This window comes from Pituophis catenifer, unplaced genomic scaffold (assembly GCF_029215685.1).
Source record: "Pituophis catenifer annectens isolate HBS135680 unplaced genomic scaffold, rPitCat1.0.hap2 SCAF_8, whole genome shotgun sequence".
Classification (NCBI taxonomy): Eukaryota; Metazoa; Chordata; class Lepidosauria; order Squamata; family Colubridae; genus Pituophis; species Pituophis catenifer.
Window position 1 is genome coordinate 57,987,063 of NW_027256888.1, and position 19,017 is coordinate 58,006,079.

The 19,017-nt window shown below is 33.8% G+C and overlaps 1 protein-coding gene across 1 annotated transcript in view; it reads left to right on the top strand.

Annotated features, from left to right (window-relative positions):
* ZGRF1 (zinc finger GRF-type containing 1) overlaps window positions 1-19,017 on the top strand; it is a 40,376-nt gene that overhangs the window by 12,392 nt on the left and 8,967 nt on the right. The window contains exons 8-22 of the mRNA XM_070948630.1: window positions 1,158-1,343; window positions 1,729-1,822; window positions 1,906-2,003; window positions 4,738-4,870; window positions 5,386-5,561; window positions 6,422-6,609; window positions 7,030-7,169; window positions 8,727-8,873; window positions 10,298-10,412; window positions 10,560-10,810; window positions 11,760-11,919; window positions 12,650-12,727; window positions 13,868-14,015; window positions 16,387-16,514; window positions 17,798-17,921. Coding sequence (XP_070804731.1) covers window positions 1,158-1,343; window positions 1,729-1,822; window positions 1,906-2,003; window positions 4,738-4,870; window positions 5,386-5,561; window positions 6,422-6,609; window positions 7,030-7,169; window positions 8,727-8,873; window positions 10,298-10,412; window positions 10,560-10,810; window positions 11,760-11,919; window positions 12,650-12,727; window positions 13,868-14,015; window positions 16,387-16,514; window positions 17,798-17,921 — 2,166 coding nt within the window. The remainder of the gene's footprint in view (window positions 1-1,157; window positions 1,344-1,728; window positions 1,823-1,905; window positions 2,004-4,737; window positions 4,871-5,385; window positions 5,562-6,421; window positions 6,610-7,029; window positions 7,170-8,726; window positions 8,874-10,297; window positions 10,413-10,559; window positions 10,811-11,759; window positions 11,920-12,649; window positions 12,728-13,867; window positions 14,016-16,386; window positions 16,515-17,797; window positions 17,922-19,017) is intronic.

Here is a 19,017-nt window from a genome sequence, read left to right on the forward strand (position 1 = left end):
TAAATAAATAAATAAATAGAGTCCTAAAACTCACTTCATTGTCTGGGCATTCTCCAGAGCAAGGTTTTGTTGATGAAAAAAATCTTTAGTCTCCTATATGCGAAGAAGTATTGGTTTAAGCCATAGATAGATAGATAGATAGATAGATAGATAGATAGATAGATAGATAGATAGATAGATAGGCAGGCAGGCAGGCAGGCAGGCAGGCAGGCAGGCAGGCAGGCAGGCAGGCAGGCAGGCAGGCAGGCAGGCAGGCAGGCAGGCAGCAGACAGACAGACAGACAGACACTGTAGATAGATATCAATAGAGATAGATATTATTTCATTATAATAAATACCCCCTGGAATATGAATAATCCCAGATCTTCGCACTTTCCGACATGCCTTGAAGACCTTTCTGTTTCAACAGGCAGGGCTAGCATAAACATCCAAATTCTATGCCAAGGTCTTAGCAGATACACTAAATTGACTCAATTTATTATTTACTGTTTATAAAAAAAAAATTATTATATGTATATGAAATGTTATTCTGTTCACTGCCCTGAGTCCTTCGGGAGAAGGGTGGTATAGAAATTCAATAAATAATAATAATAATAATAATAATAATAATAATAATAATAATAATAATAATAATAATAATAATAATAATAATTAGTATTTCTTATTAAATGTGATACTGCCAGATACTCTCATGAATTACAAAATAAAAGCATTTTAAAAAAACAAGCAAGGAGCAAAAAGATAGCAAAACTGAGCAACATTATTCAGAAGGAACTTCAAACACCCTAGCCAAAAGTCTGGACCCTCTGAAACATCAATAGGATAGGAGCCACTGGGGCAGAGGGGGAGGGGGGGGCAGGGTTGGAACTTCACCGGATAGCGAAGGTTCATTTCTGGGGACTCATGTTAGATGACATTGAGTAAGATCGTTGTTGCCCAGGGCTCACCAGTGAATGTAAGGGTTAACATAAACATCAACTGACAATTTTTGCAATTGAACAAATTAATAATTCAGTGACTCATTCTTTAAAAGGTATAAGGATTAGCAAAATATACCCACATTCTGAAGTTTTAATTGTACTTACAGCTTTTTTTTTTTTTTTTTGGGTCAATGAATAGCATTGCTTTACAATATTTGTTCCATTAAATGCATAAAGGTAGTTGAATTTCATGGATACCAGGTGAAAGGCTCAGCAGCTAGTGAAATGATGACAAGAGAACACTGTTCGTATCACAGAAAGGATCCACAAAGTGACATGACCAACTCTGAAAGTGCTTCAAAGGATGCATTCTTTTGCTTAGCGCAAGAACTGAACTGTCCTGGGGTGCCTGAGTTTGTTAAGGTAAGATTTTTAAATGTACAAATTTTTTAATCTATGAACATACTCTGGAAAAGTCTGTGTTATAAGGGCTTAAAATACTGCTGTACATAAAAAGAGTAATCATTATCATTATCAACAAATTCATAAGATTGGATATTGCTTGTAAGGATCAGATAGTTAAATCCCTCTCATGGGTTGAGGGAGAGATCTTTATAAATATTTTATGCTATCCAAATTTTTAAAAGGAATTACTGAGGCTCCTGTTTAGTACCCTTGTTTTCTCTATTAATTTTTTGCCAAACTAATGTACAGCAATTAATGCCTAGAATTAATTCCAAAACCAATGTTATCCCGGAATGCATTAAATGTGTTTATTGGGATGGGGGGGGGGGGTATTTATCCTTAGCCTCTAGGTTCAGAAGATGATCTCGATAACAGCGGAACCAAAACATTTAAACATGAATTCAGTGTTTTTGAAGAAAAAAGCAGTAATAAATTTTGTAAGTGGCTATCAAAATGAACAATTAATGACCAAAATGTAGCATTACTCTTCAACATTTTTTGTGTTTCTTCCTCTTAATAGTAACAAAGAGTGCATCTTTTAAACCTCCAAGTCAGATTGTGACAAATTCTTCCTCAAAACTAGACTTTGCGAAGTCTGCTTCGGGGGATTTTAATAAGGTAATGACTGGGTGGCTCATTTTGTTTTATCATTATTCTGATCATCAAAAAAATTACTACCACAGAGCTGCCTTAATTCTAGATGCTGCCAAGACATTATCCCATTAGGATCATATACTCTCCATGAATGTTAAAATGTTTTTTGTCTCAATTTTTTGAATAACATAATATTCTTCAAAAGTATCTTTTTCTCCCTTTTCTTTCTTAAAGGGTATTTCTCTTTCTCTATAAAAGGAATATATGTATGTATCTATACACACACATGCATATGCATACATGCATGCACACATATACATACACATATATACATAGAGAGTAGTAATCTTAAGAACACTGTTATGTACATCTTACTAATTTTGAATTAGAATTTATTTAGGTATTGTGAATATTAAAGTTCATAGTTTTCTATAAAATATGGGAATAAATGTTTACAGATGAAGATATTTGTATCTATTTGTAACTATATATTTTTGCTTTTTACATTCCTTCTGTTCAGCTGTTATCAAAACAATGGGTTTCTTCACAGACTACTGGCTGTCACTTTTTCCCAACTCCAAATAGTAAAGAAACAATAGAAGAGCAGGAATTGCTGATATCCAAAACTCATCCAGACTTGTATATGGATAATAAAAAAAACTTTTTCAGTAAGAAAGGTTTGATTGTTGATGATATAATAACAGTTGTGCCAGATTTTTTGGAATGCTCCAGTTAGTGTTTGAGCATTCTTAATCTAGTTTGATCATTAACAAAATGTAAGTAATTAATATTTTAAAAAATATTGCTGAAATCTCCTCCATCCCTGCCTATTTGCCAGGGGTCATGATTTTTCTGCTCATAAAAAGGAACTTCTATGTCTCCTAAACTCTGTCCAATTTTTCATTTATGAGTTATTTTTTTATACATGAACAAAATAAATTTATTCAGTCTCTCTACCTATCACATCTCAGTTATTTTCAATTTATGAAATAGGTATAAAAATTCAATATTAAGAAATACAGACATATTGCAAAATGTTTTGATGTCTTCCCAATTTATAATTTAATTGATCTTGTTTAGTGGTATAGCTAGGTTAATAAAAGTAACTAGGAACTAAATTTGACTTTCAAATAACAAAGATACACTCTTATTATTTATTCTTATGAAAATTTCTCCTGTACTTTAAAGCTTTAACTGTATTAGTTTTGAAGAATATAGCAGTTCCAAATTTTCAAGAGTAAATATAACCAAAGTTTTAATAGCCTTTTCTTTAACAAAATCATTAGTGTAGTTTTATTGTAACCTTTCAGTAAGAAATACATTGTGCTGTATTGTAATGACTGCCGTTGAAGTTTTTGCTACTGAAAATATTTAGGGAAAGGCTGTCCATTCCAAAAAATAATACTAATATTAATGTTTTACTATATTATCAATATAATTTTGTTTTCAAGTGTCCACATACTGTACCCTGTTTTATAGGAATGGGAGACTCCATGTATCCAGAAAGTGATATGTCTATCCTCTTACCTACTCTTGGAACACAAACTCCAATTGTTCCTGGACTTGTAGATAATCTACTTTCTGATTTCCAGCTTTATTCCAGTGCAAAAATCTGTAAACAGATTCATCATCGTTGTGGTTTCTCAGTAGTCAATACATATGACAAGTCAGAAATGTTAGACCCTGAGGACAGGATGTGTAAAATTTTTGTGGGTGAAAAGTACATAGGAGTAAGAGACAAGATAGCCATACAGAGTGCATTGCCTAATGTGTCTGAACAAAAGGAACAAAGCAAATGGCAGAAATACCACGACACAACTGGTTGTGATTTGAGATCTCAAAATAGCAACGAAGTGGCCATGGCTTCTGATATCAAAGCTGAGAGTTTTTTAGGAATGTCATTAGAATACAGAAGAGAGAATCAGAGTAATGTCATCCATAAAAGCCCTCGGGAGTCTGAGCATTTGGAGACAATAAAAACCATGCTTTGTAAACAGCACCAAAACTTTATCAGTCAAGATTCTGTTTCAGAAAGAAAGAAACTTTCTCTGCACTTAAATCAACACTTTCGCACTGAGGAAGTTCTAAGTGAGTTAGGTCACCTGAATTTCCCTAATATAACCAGAGATAGCAAGGTATGTAATTGTTCCCAATGTTAAGAAATGCTGCTAAATATTGTCCATCATGTGTACATGCAGATTAGTTTTGTTGTATGCGTCTAATGTTTTCTCTTACAATTTTTTTAAACAATGTTTTCAGGAATACTGTGTTAACAGGTTTCAAAATATTGATAATCTCATAATCATAGTTTATCAAATCAAGATATGTACAGTTTTTACTCATTCATGAAACCATGACTCCTCCTTTTGCTGCAACTGTGCCAACACAAGGAATCTAATTAACCATAAACTCTTAATTAGACTAAACCGGGGTACTGCAAACCTCAGAACAAGCCTGCATCTTCAGTTATTGTTTTAAGTCCTTGAAGTGATTTTTATGGAACTCTACACAGTCGAGTTCCAAAATTATACATTACAGTATACATTCTGGAGACAGGATATTTCCAGATTATTTAAGATTAAAATTTAGCACTCAAATAGATGTATTTTAAAACACCCAGGTAAGATATGTGGTCACAAATACTGGAAGAATAGACATAGCCTTAATAAATGCTATATTCAGTGGTCTTAAATATAGGTAATTTCGGCATATGAGATTAGAAAATTGGAAATAGGAATTTGCTTATTTTCTTTTATAGGACACTTCTGAACTGTATTTCCCTAGGGCGGATATGGTAAAGAATACTAATGTACCTAAACGACAACAACACATCCCAGTTGAATTTCAGTCTCCAGCACATTATAAGAACGTTTTTACTACTGCATTGATAGGTATGGTCCAACTTTTCATTTTGGTACTGCTACTCGAAATTAATAAATCGTTCTAAAAATGCATTGCAGTCAAGATTTTTGATTAGGCTTCTCAAAAAGGCAAATTTTATAGAACCAGTGGGATTTGCCTTTCTGCCTGATACAAAGTTATTATAGTTTGCAAAAGAAAAATCGGATACTAATTCTGTCCCTGTCCCTTACTTCCAAAGACAATTAGTTCCTTTCATTTCCTTTTGTTGAACATCATAGGAGTCGTGTATGGTAGCCCATGTTTAGCACTAAAATGCTTGACAGATATTTTTTTTTTTTTATGAATGACAGTGAAATTAAAAAATCCTTAGTTTTAAATTTTTTAATTTAGATTTTTCCCTTCCCTAGAGACATTATTAAACTGGAAAAGTAGACTAGGTGACTCAAGCAATTCACAATATTACTTGATATTAAATGACATATATTAACATGTATATTTTCCCGCTAATTGCAAAACTTCTCATATTTCCTATTTTTATGAAAAGAACATTTAAACATATTATTATTTGAACTATCAAAAAATCTACATAAAGCTCTTGGGAAAGTGGATATATCTTTCTATTCATCAGTGAAAGAAGGGCAACAAGAGAATTCTGCGCCTCTCTGCAGCCACAAAATAGCAGCAAAGCTTGTTATGGTTAGAAAAGAAGGCCGAAATAAGGTACGTTGTTAGAGGCTGGTTAAAACACATTATTGAAATTTTTTAAACCATGGTTTTCCTTGTATAGATACGAATGACGCATGCACATGAATTGCATAGATGTACATAATTTTTGTGAAATTGCAAATTTGGCTTGTGTTTGGGGAATAAAATAATTTATACATTTTATCAGAATATTTACAGTAGCTGAAAAATATGGAAATTAATAACTATGACAAAATAATTTGAGTATTTTAACAGTACACTGCTGAAACAGCTCAGCTCTGTGCACACTAGGGAAAGGGTCCTGTTGAAAGGGAAACCTTTTAACTTTTATGATATTGAATGGCCAGGGATAGGATTCCTATGTATAAGCTTTGTTTTTGTAAGTATAATAATGACTGTTGGGAGGTTTTCTCCCTGTGCAATTTTCTCAGTGAATATCATTTTTTAAAACCTGGCATTTATTTCTTTAATAGAAAATAGTATGAACAGAAGGGAGTCACTAAACAAATTTAGCAGTGGGGGGTGGTGGTTGTGGTGGTGGTGTTAAATTTCTTTTAATAAATACTATGTATCGGCCCAATAATCTGATGTTATACTTAGTTACAACTTTATACTGCGACCAAAAAGCTATATAACTCAAAACCAGGTTAACTGAATCAGCATCTTCTGAGAGATTTGTTATACAAAGTCACTTGACCAATAAAGTTAAGCTTTTTTCTTCTCTCTATCCCTCTCTTTCTCTCTCTCTATCCCTGTCTCTCTCTGTCTCTCTCTCTCAAATTGGTCAGGTTGTTTGTTCATCAGATTTATATGCACACAATTGCAGCATGCACTAACACAAATTGATTTATTGTACGGCTTGTATTTTGCTCCAGGGTCGTCTTTTCTATGCTTGTGATGCTGCTAAAGCAGATCGATGTGGTTTTTTTAAGTGGTTTGAAGATGTAAAACCTGTACAGATGGATAGTAAACCTTGTATTATACTTCATGATACAAAGAGTATTGGAACTTACCTCAGATGTCAAAGAATTTCTATCTATGAAGAATGCCAACTTCTAATAAGGTATGTTGAAATGTTAGCTATACTTGAACAGTAGTTTATAACTGAAAGGAAGTGATGCTAATAAATAATGAAGATAGTGTCTACATTACTTTAAGTTCCCTTTAGAAAGAATTACTAAAAAAGTAATTAAAAAGTAAAAAAAATAGTAATAATGAAGTGAACCCAATATTACAAATTAATTTCAAGCAAACTAAGCAATTCTTTGGTCATGTTATCCCCCCTGCCAGGTTTAGCACTTTCAATCAATATCTTACTGATACTAATATTGATACAATGAAGAGTTTATTCATTCTTTTGAGTAATATTAAAGCTTATGTCCCCAGTTTTATTAATTTTTTTATTTCATGAAAATCTATTTTTAGTATTTGCTTATAAAAGCAATAATATCAATTACAGGGTTCTTATATTTCATTTTTCCAGGAAAATGTTTGATACCCAAAGAAAACAATTTGGTAAGATGAAGAGATGTAATATTGCAAAGGCTAGCTTTGACTGTGATTCTAAGAGGAAATTATTTCTTAAACTGAACCGGAAGGAACATTCCTCTACATATAGCAAAGGTTGGTAAATTTGAAAATCTCTGAGACTAAAGAGAATTTATGTTACATTACATTTTGTTACAACATATTTGTTAACTGACTCAATCTAATGACTGGTAGCATTCTGCAACCAAAACTATACAAATAATAACGTAAGAAATAATTTACAATATAACAAGAATATACAAGTATAAAGGAACTCTCATGCTGGAGTCAGCAGTCTGGGCACTTGTATTCTGGGCTAGTTGGAGCTTCCAGGTTGTCTCCAAAGACAGCTCCATAGAGAGCACATTACAATAGGACACCAAATCTGTGGTGGTGATTAGGTTGTGAGTTACTGTTGCCAAGGCATCTTTGAATAGATAGGGCTACAATTGGTGTACCAGTCAATGTTGGGCAAAGGCCCATCCAGGCGTCTTTCTGCTGCTTGGCCGAAGCCCCAAGTCCAGAAGAAACCCTAAGTCACACATTTCTTTGGGGCCATATGACACATAGATGACTCTGGCTTGCCTTCATCTCCTGTTCAACATGTACAATATGTGACTTTCGAGCCAGGTCATTTATTACAATAAAATAATTATTGTAAAAAATGTAATAGATCATCAATAATGGATTGATGATTGAGTGATTGATTGATTTGAATTGATTCCTGTAGCTGTTCACAAAGCATCTGACTCAGTTCTGATGATACCAAGCTATGTATCTTGACTCCCTGACTGACCAAATGATATTGTCGTGGTTTTGTCCCAGTGCCTGATTCTGTTGTGGTCTGGATGCGGAAGAATAAGGTTAAGCCCAACATTCAGCAATGCTGGATGGCTATGGGTCCATGAACTATCTGACTCTGAGGATTTCCTAACTTCTGGATGGATTGGGCTTCCACAGACAGAAATGGTGTATAGTTTGGAGTTTTTCCTAAACTTGTAGCTCCTAAATTTGTAGCTCCTACTCAAAAAGTAGTTGGCAGCTGTGGCCAGGAAAGTCTTTTGTACCTGTTGCCAGACTAGGAGACCCTTCTTACAGTCACTCTCCCTTAATCACTTCGTGTATGGACTATTGCAATATGTTCTCTATGGGGCTACCATGGAAGATCACTTGGAAGTTCTAGCTGGTTCAGTGTACAGCAGGAGTAGTGTTGGACATGTCTTTCCAAATTGTTTAAAATCTTCAAAAAGGTGCCCTTAGAAATTTAAATTATATGTCTGTAAATAAATAAATATTATATTTTTATTTAATATTTAGCTTATATAGTGAAACAGTTGTGAATGACTTTTTTCTGTGCATAATCAATTAAGTGATGTACGTGATAAATTTTAAAATATCTTTCAGAAAATAATTTTTCAAATAGCACTCTTAAGAATATGAAATTACTTAATATGAAAATAGATATTTACACAATGCATTCCTGGTTAAGAGAAGGAAAAATAGCAATGTTTTTGTTTTTTCACCATGAAGACATAGGAAATAAAAAAGGAAAATAACTTTTTTTTTTTCAATGTTTCAATTGTAGCTTTACTTCTGAATTGCAAAATTGATTGCTTGATGTAACTTATGCAAGTGTATGTACTATGTTGACAGATGATCTTTGGGTTGTTTCCAAGACTTTGACCTTTGAACCCTTGGACACATTCATTGCATATAGTGTTTTTTTTGGACCATCCTCTAATAATGAAGTGGAGTTGGAGCCTCTTAATGGTTATAGCCCATCAAATTGGTGCTCAGATAGTAAGTTTCTGCTCAATGTTTTTTTTTCTGTAAGGCTTTAGAATAGACTATTCAAAATATTACTAACTCTCTAGTATGCCATAAAATGGAATTCCAACAGCTTATACTAGAAAAAATATCATTGAATCTTTAAAAGACAGTGGGAAACCCCGTTCAAGGTAAGTTGGAAAATCTAAATAGCCAAAATATTTTACTTATCCACAGGATATTTTGCTGCAACTGAAATTTGTTTGCTTGAAAATTATTTTAATTCATGGTCAGCTTGAGAAAGTTACCGTATTTTTCAGAGTATAAAGCACACTTTTTTCCCTTCTAAAAGAGGCTGAAATTTTGGGTGTGTCTTATACTCCGAATGTAACCACGCGCTGTGCCCAAAATGGTTACACAGAACAGCTGCTGCCTTCTCTTACCCCTTCTGCACTTTGCCTGCTTTAGTCATTTGAGCTCCCTCCGAGGATCAACTGTGCTTTTGAAGCTGTTTTTCAGCCCCAACATGAGGGAAGCAATATTCCGTGCTTTGCCTGCTTTTCTAATTGCTGTTCCCTCCGACGATCAGCTGTGCTTTAGAAGCTGTTTTTTAGCCCCAACCAGCCCCAACCTCAAAATCAGCGAGCAAACTAATGTGCTGAAGCTGAGCAGACTAAGGACTAGCCAGATGAATACCTGGTAGGCAGATTTTTTTTTTCCCTATTTTCCTCCCCAAAAACTAAGGTGCGTCTTATACTCTGGTGCATCTTATACTCTGAAAAATAGAGTAAATATTTTCACAACTTTGATTAAACTCAAAGCATATTTTTTTTTTAAATTTGATTTATATGCCGCCCTTCTCCGGAGACTCAGGGCGGCTTACAATGCATTAAGCAATAGCCTTCATACTTTTGTATATTTATACAAAGTCAGCTTATTGCCCCCACAAACTGGGTCCTCAATAAGTGTAATATATACACTTTGAAAATATTAGTGGGAAAACAGAGCTAGAGTACAGGGAATGGATTGAACTGAAACCCAATTACCTGCTTTTCTTACAGAAACATTTACATAGTATGTGAAGAGATGGGGAAAAAATCCAAATATATCCTTGTTAAACAGGCAAAATTAGATAATTATAATAATAATTTTAAAAATCTCTTCAGTTCCAGGGAACAACAGGGGAATGGGAATTTTTTTAGAAGCAGGTCATTTCTGAAAATTTTTGCTTTGAGTGCAAGGAAATATAACACTCCCTAACTAATCCACAAGTCTTGAAACAAATTAAGATTATATCTCCCCGTGCCTATTATTTACCCTAAAAACTATTGTTACAATTGATATTGGCATGCTTACTACCGTAGTGTCTTGTCTTTTTGGATCTAACTTAAGATTCAAATGTTTTTTAATCAAATTCATCTCTAAATATCTATTTCTTATTATATTTTGTTTCCTAGTGATTGTTCATGCCTTGTTTGTGTGTAATGCTAGTACTGAACTCACAAATTTGAGAAATATACAGGAAAATGTCAGTTCAATCACTTTGCCAATCATACAACATCTACTTACAAAGTAAGTATGATACTATCTTTTAAAAACAGAAACAGATTTGTACTTTCATTGATATAAATACATTTGAATTATTTGACTGGAAATACATTTTAATTCTAGTGCTAAATTCTAAATAGGTTAAATCTTCTCTTTTCTTGTATTTTTTAGGAAAGAATTCTTTCTGAAAACCAAAGAAAGAAAACAAAAGTTTAAACCACCAGCTCTAAATACAAATGCAATAAAATCTGAAGCTTTCAGCCCAGAAATAGTTATAAATCTTGCTGATAAAATTATTCAAGCTTTTCAGCTAAATAAAGATCAGGCCACAGCAATGATGCAGATCGGTACCATGATGACATCTCAAGAAATAAACACAGAAACAGGGAAGCATCCAACGTTTCCAATAACAATAATACATGGTAAATTATTTCACAAGAGCTTCATATTTTTTTTAGTTCTCCAGTCCTATATTCAAGAGTTCCCCAATGTTTCCAGCTTTGGAAGGACGATGGTTCATGCGAGGGCCATGAAGTGTGCATGCAACTCCATTTGCACAAGCAGTGTGCACGCATGCACACCCTCCAATTAAATCGAACGTGCACGCTTCCTGGCAGTTTCCTCCACCCAGTTGCAAACCCCTCATGGCCCACAAGTGGGAGACCCCTGCTATATTCAATCCATATTTTAAATGAACTTTTTTTTTCAGGATTTCAATTTAGATTTATTTTTTTACTGTTATCAACCATTTATATTCAAACTTTTGAACTGTATACAGTACTAGAATTATATTCCATCGTTGCAGTGTCCCATGTACCTCAGCAAATCTACTCTGGAAGGTTAGGATTTTGCCATGAGCATATTTGGGGTATGCAAAAGTGTGCAACAGGAAGGAAACTAAGAATTTTATTTAGGTTTATTTATGAGGCTTTATACTGAATAGGTTTTCTATGCAATCTACTTCAATATCCACTGACACGCAGGTTAAATAGAAAGGTATGTTCTACCTATACCGAATTAGGAGAGAATATTATCTGAATCTTCTCACTATTCTAGCATAAATTCCAGGCTTAATAACACCATAAGTCAAGGACCACCTATATTGCAATCATAACATTAGTCAGCTTTCTACTCTAATTCCAATATTACATTTCAACTAATTAGATGCAATCACTGTACTGTATATACAGCTAAGAATGCCTAGTTTGTTTTCTCATGATGAATGTTTGATTTCTCTAACCTCCTTAATGCTGTTTCAAATAAAATACCTGTTTGAAAGAATACCACACAATATGTTTGATTCCATGAATATTTAATAAATGTATTAAATTTATTAAAATTTATTAAAAATTTATTAAACTCCACATGTAGGTGTATTTGGATCTGGAAAAAGCTTATTGCTGGCTATTGTTATTTTATTCCTGGCACAAATATTTGAAATCCATGAAGCAGCTAATGACAAACGGTCAGTGCCATGGAAAGTATTGGTTTCTTCTTCCACCAATGTTGCTGTAGACAGAATACTATTGAGGTAAGTAATTTAGAAATCATGCTCAAATTGCTTCCATAATTTTTTTGTTTCAATAATACTGTATCTGCCATATTATTTTAAAGGATGTAAGCCATTTCTAAAATAATCTTGAGATGCCTCTTCTTTGTTTTTGCTAACTAATCAAATGCAGCTTTTTGTTTTTCTTCTGGGTAGCAACCTAAAATGCTATTTTGGTGAATTCTAAAAAAACTTTCACATTTATGAGAATACTCATAAATATTAATTTAATCTAAGGTTAGAGAACATTTTAAAAGCTTACAGCTGATGAGAATCAATTTTGAAAAATGAAAAGAATGTTACTGGAATTTGTTTGGAAACTTGCAATTCTATGAACACCTATTGAAATTTGAACCAAATTCTGCCTCAAGAGCAGTTTTCTGAGTCTCCTTTCATAACTATTTAACCTTGGGCCGGTTATTCTGTCTCAAGGAGGAGGCAATAGTAAACTAACTAAAAATTTTGCCAAGAAAACTGCAGAGCAATTGCCACTAATCAACACTGACTCAAAAGTGTGCTCACACACATAAAAAAGCCCCACTTCCCGAGCCTTTGTAATTTGTTAAGGATATCCCAGTGTGATAGCTTCAGATTTGCACATGAACATTTCAGTTTGTAAAGTGATGCAGTTTAATGACCATGACAAAATATAAATGAAAGGATCAATATTTCTTTTAAGATATTTCAAATAATGAATTATTGTTTATTTCAGCCTGCTAGACATTGGATTTGAAGACTTCATTAGAGTGGGAAGCATTAAAAAAATTGCAAAGCCAATACTTCCTTATAGGTAACTTGCTTAAAATGTTTAACCAGGTCCAAGAGTCATCTGTGGGTCTATGAGGAGCCTTTGATCAAGCAGGAGTTTGTGTAGAGCAGGGTTGTCAAACTTGTGGCCTGCAGGCCAGATGTGTCACGTGCTGGCCACGCCGGTTAGTGAAGGGGGGGGGAGTCACAATACATCACATGACAATGCCATGACAACATGAGTTTGACACCCCTGGTGTAGAGGCACAAGCAAAGACTAGTATTTTCACAAGAGAGCCATAAGCAGCTGTCACAGTTGTGTGACTTTTTTTAAACTACAGGAAGCTAGATGAAAATTCTAAATAATTTTTAGCAATTTATACAATTAGAATAATTATTCCTCTATTGCTTTCATCATAAAATAATTTTCTAAATTCATTTACCATTATTCCCTATCCTCCAAAGCCAACATGGGATAAGTGAACACTGGCATTCTGACAGCTTCTATTAAAGGATGTAAGCCATTTCTAAGTATTAGAAAGTGTGGGACATAAATTATCAAAATAAGCACTTGAAATAGATTCTTAATGAGTTTGAGGTGTTGAGTACTTCTATATTATTGTGTTACAAGACATTTTATTTTTCAGATCTTTTTAAGAAGTCACACAAATTTTTCTATGGTTTTATTGTTAACTACATTCTGTTGTTTGGTCATTTTAAATTTATTTTTTAAATTTTATTTTGATTTCTATAAGCTACTCTGGAAGAAACTGGTGTAAAATGTTCATTTTAAAACAAATATATGAGCTGCTTAGAATCATGTGTTTGAGATAGTTAGCCCAATAAATCTAATAAGTAAATACATTCTTGCTGGCTGCTATCTGTGCAAAATGTTTGAATGCACTCATATACGAATAAGTAAGTTCTAACATAGGTTGCTGCTTATAATTTATTATTTGGGTATAAATATAATTTTTTACACAAGGCTCATTCAGACTAGATAATCCCTTCTGTTCTTTATTCCATAAACAATATGCTATGCTACCTTTTGTGGCATGGAATCTTCTCTTAGATTTCAGCTTCTATCTAAAGTAGAAGCAGCAGTCTTTTGTGCAGAGAGATCTTTTCATTACTAAACTATTCCATTCAGTATTATTCCCTTAAAAAATGCAATATGTTAAAGCTTGCATGCTGACTCAGGATCTGAAAATGAACAGCTGAAAGAATTACTTGCCTTGATGAAGGAGGATTTAAGCCCAGTGGAAAAAATGTATGTGAAGAAGACTATTGAACAACATAAACTGGGAACCAATAAAGCTTCCCTTAGAAAGGTAATGATGAAGTGTATTTGCATGTGCCAATAAGTAGCTTAGGTTTTTTTATTATTATTGTTATGTGTAGATGCTCTGGTTAAGTGGTACAATGTGGCATAGAAAAATCATAAAAAGAATCAACAGTAAAGCTATCTAGCCTAAAGCCAATGGAACATTAAGAATACAATTAAATCCTATGTAAAAAGACAGGCTGGAACTGTATATTCCTGAGTGAAAAATCATATATTCAGTTATTAAGAAAGTGAGGGAGCTGTTAGCATTTCCTTTTTGGAGACAATTAATTGGACTCTTGCCCCAGTTGTGCATTGATGGTGAAATGGAATATAAATGGTGTAAACATAATTAATAATAACTTTTATGGATATTAATGTTGGAACTGTAGACTTAGTAGATCTAACTCAATGGTACTACAAATGAATAATTTGGACAGGTATTATGATGAACCTCTTTGGGAATTATGAAAATTGCAGGCAAAAATTAGAATTAGAATTATTTGAATATAAAATGTTTTATTGTGACAAACAAATTTTCTTTCTGCCAATGTTAATAAGAAGCTGCTCTGGAAGTTGAGAGAAAGGGACAACTTGCTGCAGGACAACTTGCTGTGGGACAATTTAACAATTCTATTTAATTATTTAAAATAAATAAATAAAAAATTATTTTTGCCATTCACATTTCATTCTGTCCCTCCTTTTGCATCCTTTCTTTAATGATTCTATTCCACCATTTCTTTGGTATTAGTGTAACTCTTGTCCTGCAGTGAGTTGTCCTGTGACGAGATGGCCGTGGCAAGTTGTCCTGCAGCAAGTTGGCCGTGCCAAATTATCATAGACCCGGAAGTTAAATACATATAATGCTATCTTATTTCAACTATATTATTAAGTAAAATAATGTTCATTCCTAGTAAACAATTTTTCTTAATGCACATACATCTTGATTTTTTAAAAAATATTGTTTTTATTAAACCATTTTCTTCATTTTACATCGCAATTTCCATCTTTGCAACTTGATTTAAGGCCACAATTCACATTGGTAAGCTAGCTAGTTGATAAGTGAGTCATGCCCAGTTTTTACAACTTTTTTGTGACTTTAAGCGAGTCACATAGTGATTAAGCAAATATGACTTTCCCCATTGATTTTGCTTGTTGGCTAAGAAGGTTCCAAATGGCGATCACATAATCCCAGGATGCTGCAACCATCATAAATACATTCTAGTTGTCAAACACACAAATCATGCTCACATGATTGCCGGGATACTATGATGGTCCTAAGTGCAAATTCTAATCATAAATCACTTTTTTTCAGCACTGTCATAACTTCAAATAGTCACTAAACAAATGGCCGTAAGTCGAGGACCATTTGCTGAATTTGGAAAATGCATTTAGTGGGTTTTTTTTTTTAATATGAAGAAATTACTGTAAAAGCGAATGTTTAAGAAATGCAGTAGCTTTTAGGGTTAACAGAGTAATGAGGGAAGGGTGTCCACTAAAATTGAATGTCTTTTAAACCGGAGTTCCCCAACCTTTCTGGCTTTGCAGATTGGTAGGGGGGAAGAGGGGATAGTTCCACGTGAGCTCGCCTGCTACTCACGCAAGTGGGGATATGCACCCGCTCGCCCGCCAATTCCATGGCCTATTTCAAAACGGCTCAAGGCCCAGTAGTGGGCCACAGTCTGGGGATTGAGAACCCATTTTAAACTATGAGTTGGATGTTGGGGAGGGAGCTCCTCAGATATTCTTTTAATAGTCAAGGATAGCTCAGTGTTTTAGCCCCTGATTTACAAACCAACATGTCAGTTTGTAAAGTCATACAGCATAAAGACTATGACAATTTAAAAATAAAAGGACCAATATTTATTTAAATATATTTCAAATACATTTGTAATGAGTTTGTCAAATGACAAATTTTTGTGTAGTTATTATTGCCTGAAATCTGGACAAACTTTCGGGCAAAATTTGACCATTAAATACAAAATCCAGTAAACTACTGCTCCTTAAATTGAGCATTTATTATAATTATGAAAAAGACTAGGCTATAAAGTAATCAATCATTTTTATTGAAATACGTTAGTGGAACATGGCATCAGATGAATAAACTGAACGTGCAGTTATTTGTATTTTTAGTCCTTGCATGTTTCACTAATTTTTAAAAGCAAACTTCAAGCATAGGGGTGATTGAATCGGCATCATAGGGTCATGTTTGCTCATTAGGTTTCATTATAAATTTGATTTTTTTTAATTGGTTGCACCATTTTTGAGTATAAACACATTCAATTACCAAATAAAGAAATTGAATTTTGGTTGTACAACTTGTGTTTCATTATTTGTATGAATATACAGATGGCTTTATGTTTCCTCTACTGATACAGGTGAGGGTAGTAGGATCTACCTGTGCTGCCTGCTCATTTCCATGCATGAAAAGTCTTAAGTTTCCTATAGTGATTCTAGATGAGTGTAGTCAAATGACAGAACCATCCTCTCTGCTCCCTATTGCAAGGTATGCCATCATTTTACTTTGTTATTATACTCCTTGACTTACAACAGACTTCCCCAGGACTACATATAATCCAGATTCAACATTTCAATGAACAGCGGGGGGGGTGGGGGGGTGGTCACATGATCATATTTTGGGCACTCAGCAACCACCCTGCATTTAAGGCTGTTTGCAGTATCCCATGGTCACATGACCACAATGTACAATTTTTTTTGCAGGAACCATTTACTTCCAGTTTCTGACAAAATCTGGCAAAATCCAGACAATGGATTCATTTAAGAACCATCACATTCACTAAATGACTGCCACGTTGGTTAATGATCATGGCAAGTCACTTAACAACTGCCGCAGAAAAGATTGCAAAATTGGGTGCTGTCCCATAGTGTCTCACTTAACAATCAGCATGACTTAGGGATGTAATTCCAGGCTCAATTATGATCATAAGTTGAGTTCTACCAATAATTAAATTCAGGTATATTGATTGTTTTAACTTATGACGTAAGTTGTTTTAAGAAACAGAGCCTGGTGATGCAGCAGACTAAAGCACTGTTATTAACAGTGCTGTTATTAACATCAGCTGCCTGCAATTACTGCAAGTTCAAATCTCACCAGGCTCAAGGTTGACTCAGCCTTCCATCCTTTCTAAGGTAGGTAAAATGAGAGACACCTTTAAACTGGGTCAATTTCAAGTAACTTTTTTTTTCTGCACACACTTTAATATTATCCAAGGAATTAAGAGAGAATAAATATTGGCCAGGCATTAGAGTTGAGTTCGTAATGAAAGCCAATTCAAAGAGCATTTTTTTATAAACAATACAAAAATTACAGTATACATTTGCTTTAAAAGACAAGCTTATTGAGAACAAGTAATCAATTAGTAAGGATTATACTGTACATTCTGCTGGCAAAATATTAAATATTGGAAGACCGATAGTATTTTAATATATTTTTATTTGGGCCTCTATATTAACAGTTTTATTCCATGCTCCAAGTAGTCTTGAACTTTATGATGTGGAAAAAATTTAAAGATAATTAACTATTTTTTGTACACAGGTCTGAAGCCTTAGCACAAGATTAAACTGTATAGCAAGTAAACAGACATAAAGCAGAGTTTCAGCTCTGTATTACCAGTTACAAGGAAGTTGGTCAGGCTATCTATTTGGTCTTTAGACATTTTTTGCCCAACACTATGGTTTATATGATACATGGTTGCCTTTTACTGAAAGAAAGTTTCTCATTTTTTTAAGTTTAATATGTGATGGCCAGAAATGTGTTTTCATTTATAGTTTTCAATGTGAAAAGCTGATTCTTGTTGGAGATCCTAAGCAGCTGCCACCTACCATTCAAGGGTCTGAAAGTGCACATGACAGTGGTTTGGAACAAACTCTCTTTGATCGACTCTGTTTGATGGTTTGTACTTCTAATATCCAGAGATATAGAGACTTGTTTTTTTCATTTTAAAAATATTTAGAGTCTAGAAAATGAATCAAAATCTTATACATCAAAATGTTGCTTTCTTAATGTTATATGCCCTGCTTTCTAATGAAAATATTTAGTACAAACTCAGTAGATATTTCTACTGTACAGAACACATGTCACATAGAATACATGTTACAGATCAGATATCCATCATGAATAGGCATTCATATAGAAGATTATTATAAGGACTAGTTAACTATCTTCTCTAAAAGTGCTTCCATGAATACTAGTGCTTCTTTAATTTTTAAAAATGTTTTTATTAAATAACATTCCTTTTTTAGATCTTTAAAGCAGTGGTGAAATTCAATTTTTTTTACTACCGGTTCTGTGGGCGAGGTGTGGATTGGTGAGCATGACAGGGGAAGAATACTTCAAAATCTCCATTCCCACCCCACTCCAGGGGAAGGATACTGCAAAATCTCCATTCCCACCCCACTCCAGGGGAAGGATATTGCAAAACCTCCATTCCCACCCCACTCTGGACCAGCCAGAGGTGGTATTTGCCAGTTCTCCGAACTACTCAAAATTTCTACTACCAGTTCTCCAGAACCTGTCAGAACCTGCTGGATTTCACCCCTGCTTTAAAGTTAGATATTCTGTAGCCTACCAAGCTTGGCTGGCATATTTGGTCACATTTGTAGATAAGATGAAACTATTATGGTTTTTTCTCAAAGAGTAGGTTTTGCAATTTCTTCTTCCTTTATTAAAATAGAAAAAATACAAATACAGTCCAAATATTGCCGATTAATAATCTGACCAGACAGTTGCTGCAAGGAAAATATTCACAAATTACAAATATAAAGGTAGTATATAAATATATTTAGAAAAACAAAACAAAGGTATGTGACCAAATTATCTTTGTTGAAAAAAAAAAAAACCGTTTAAACACCATAAAGAACAATCCACATTTCAAGTTTGCAGGTAGATTTAGCCTTCTGAGTGCATAAAAAAATTACCTCAGTTCTCCATAACTATGGATAAAGGGTTTATAACTCTTTGTATACTGAAACATTTTAGAAACCAGAAG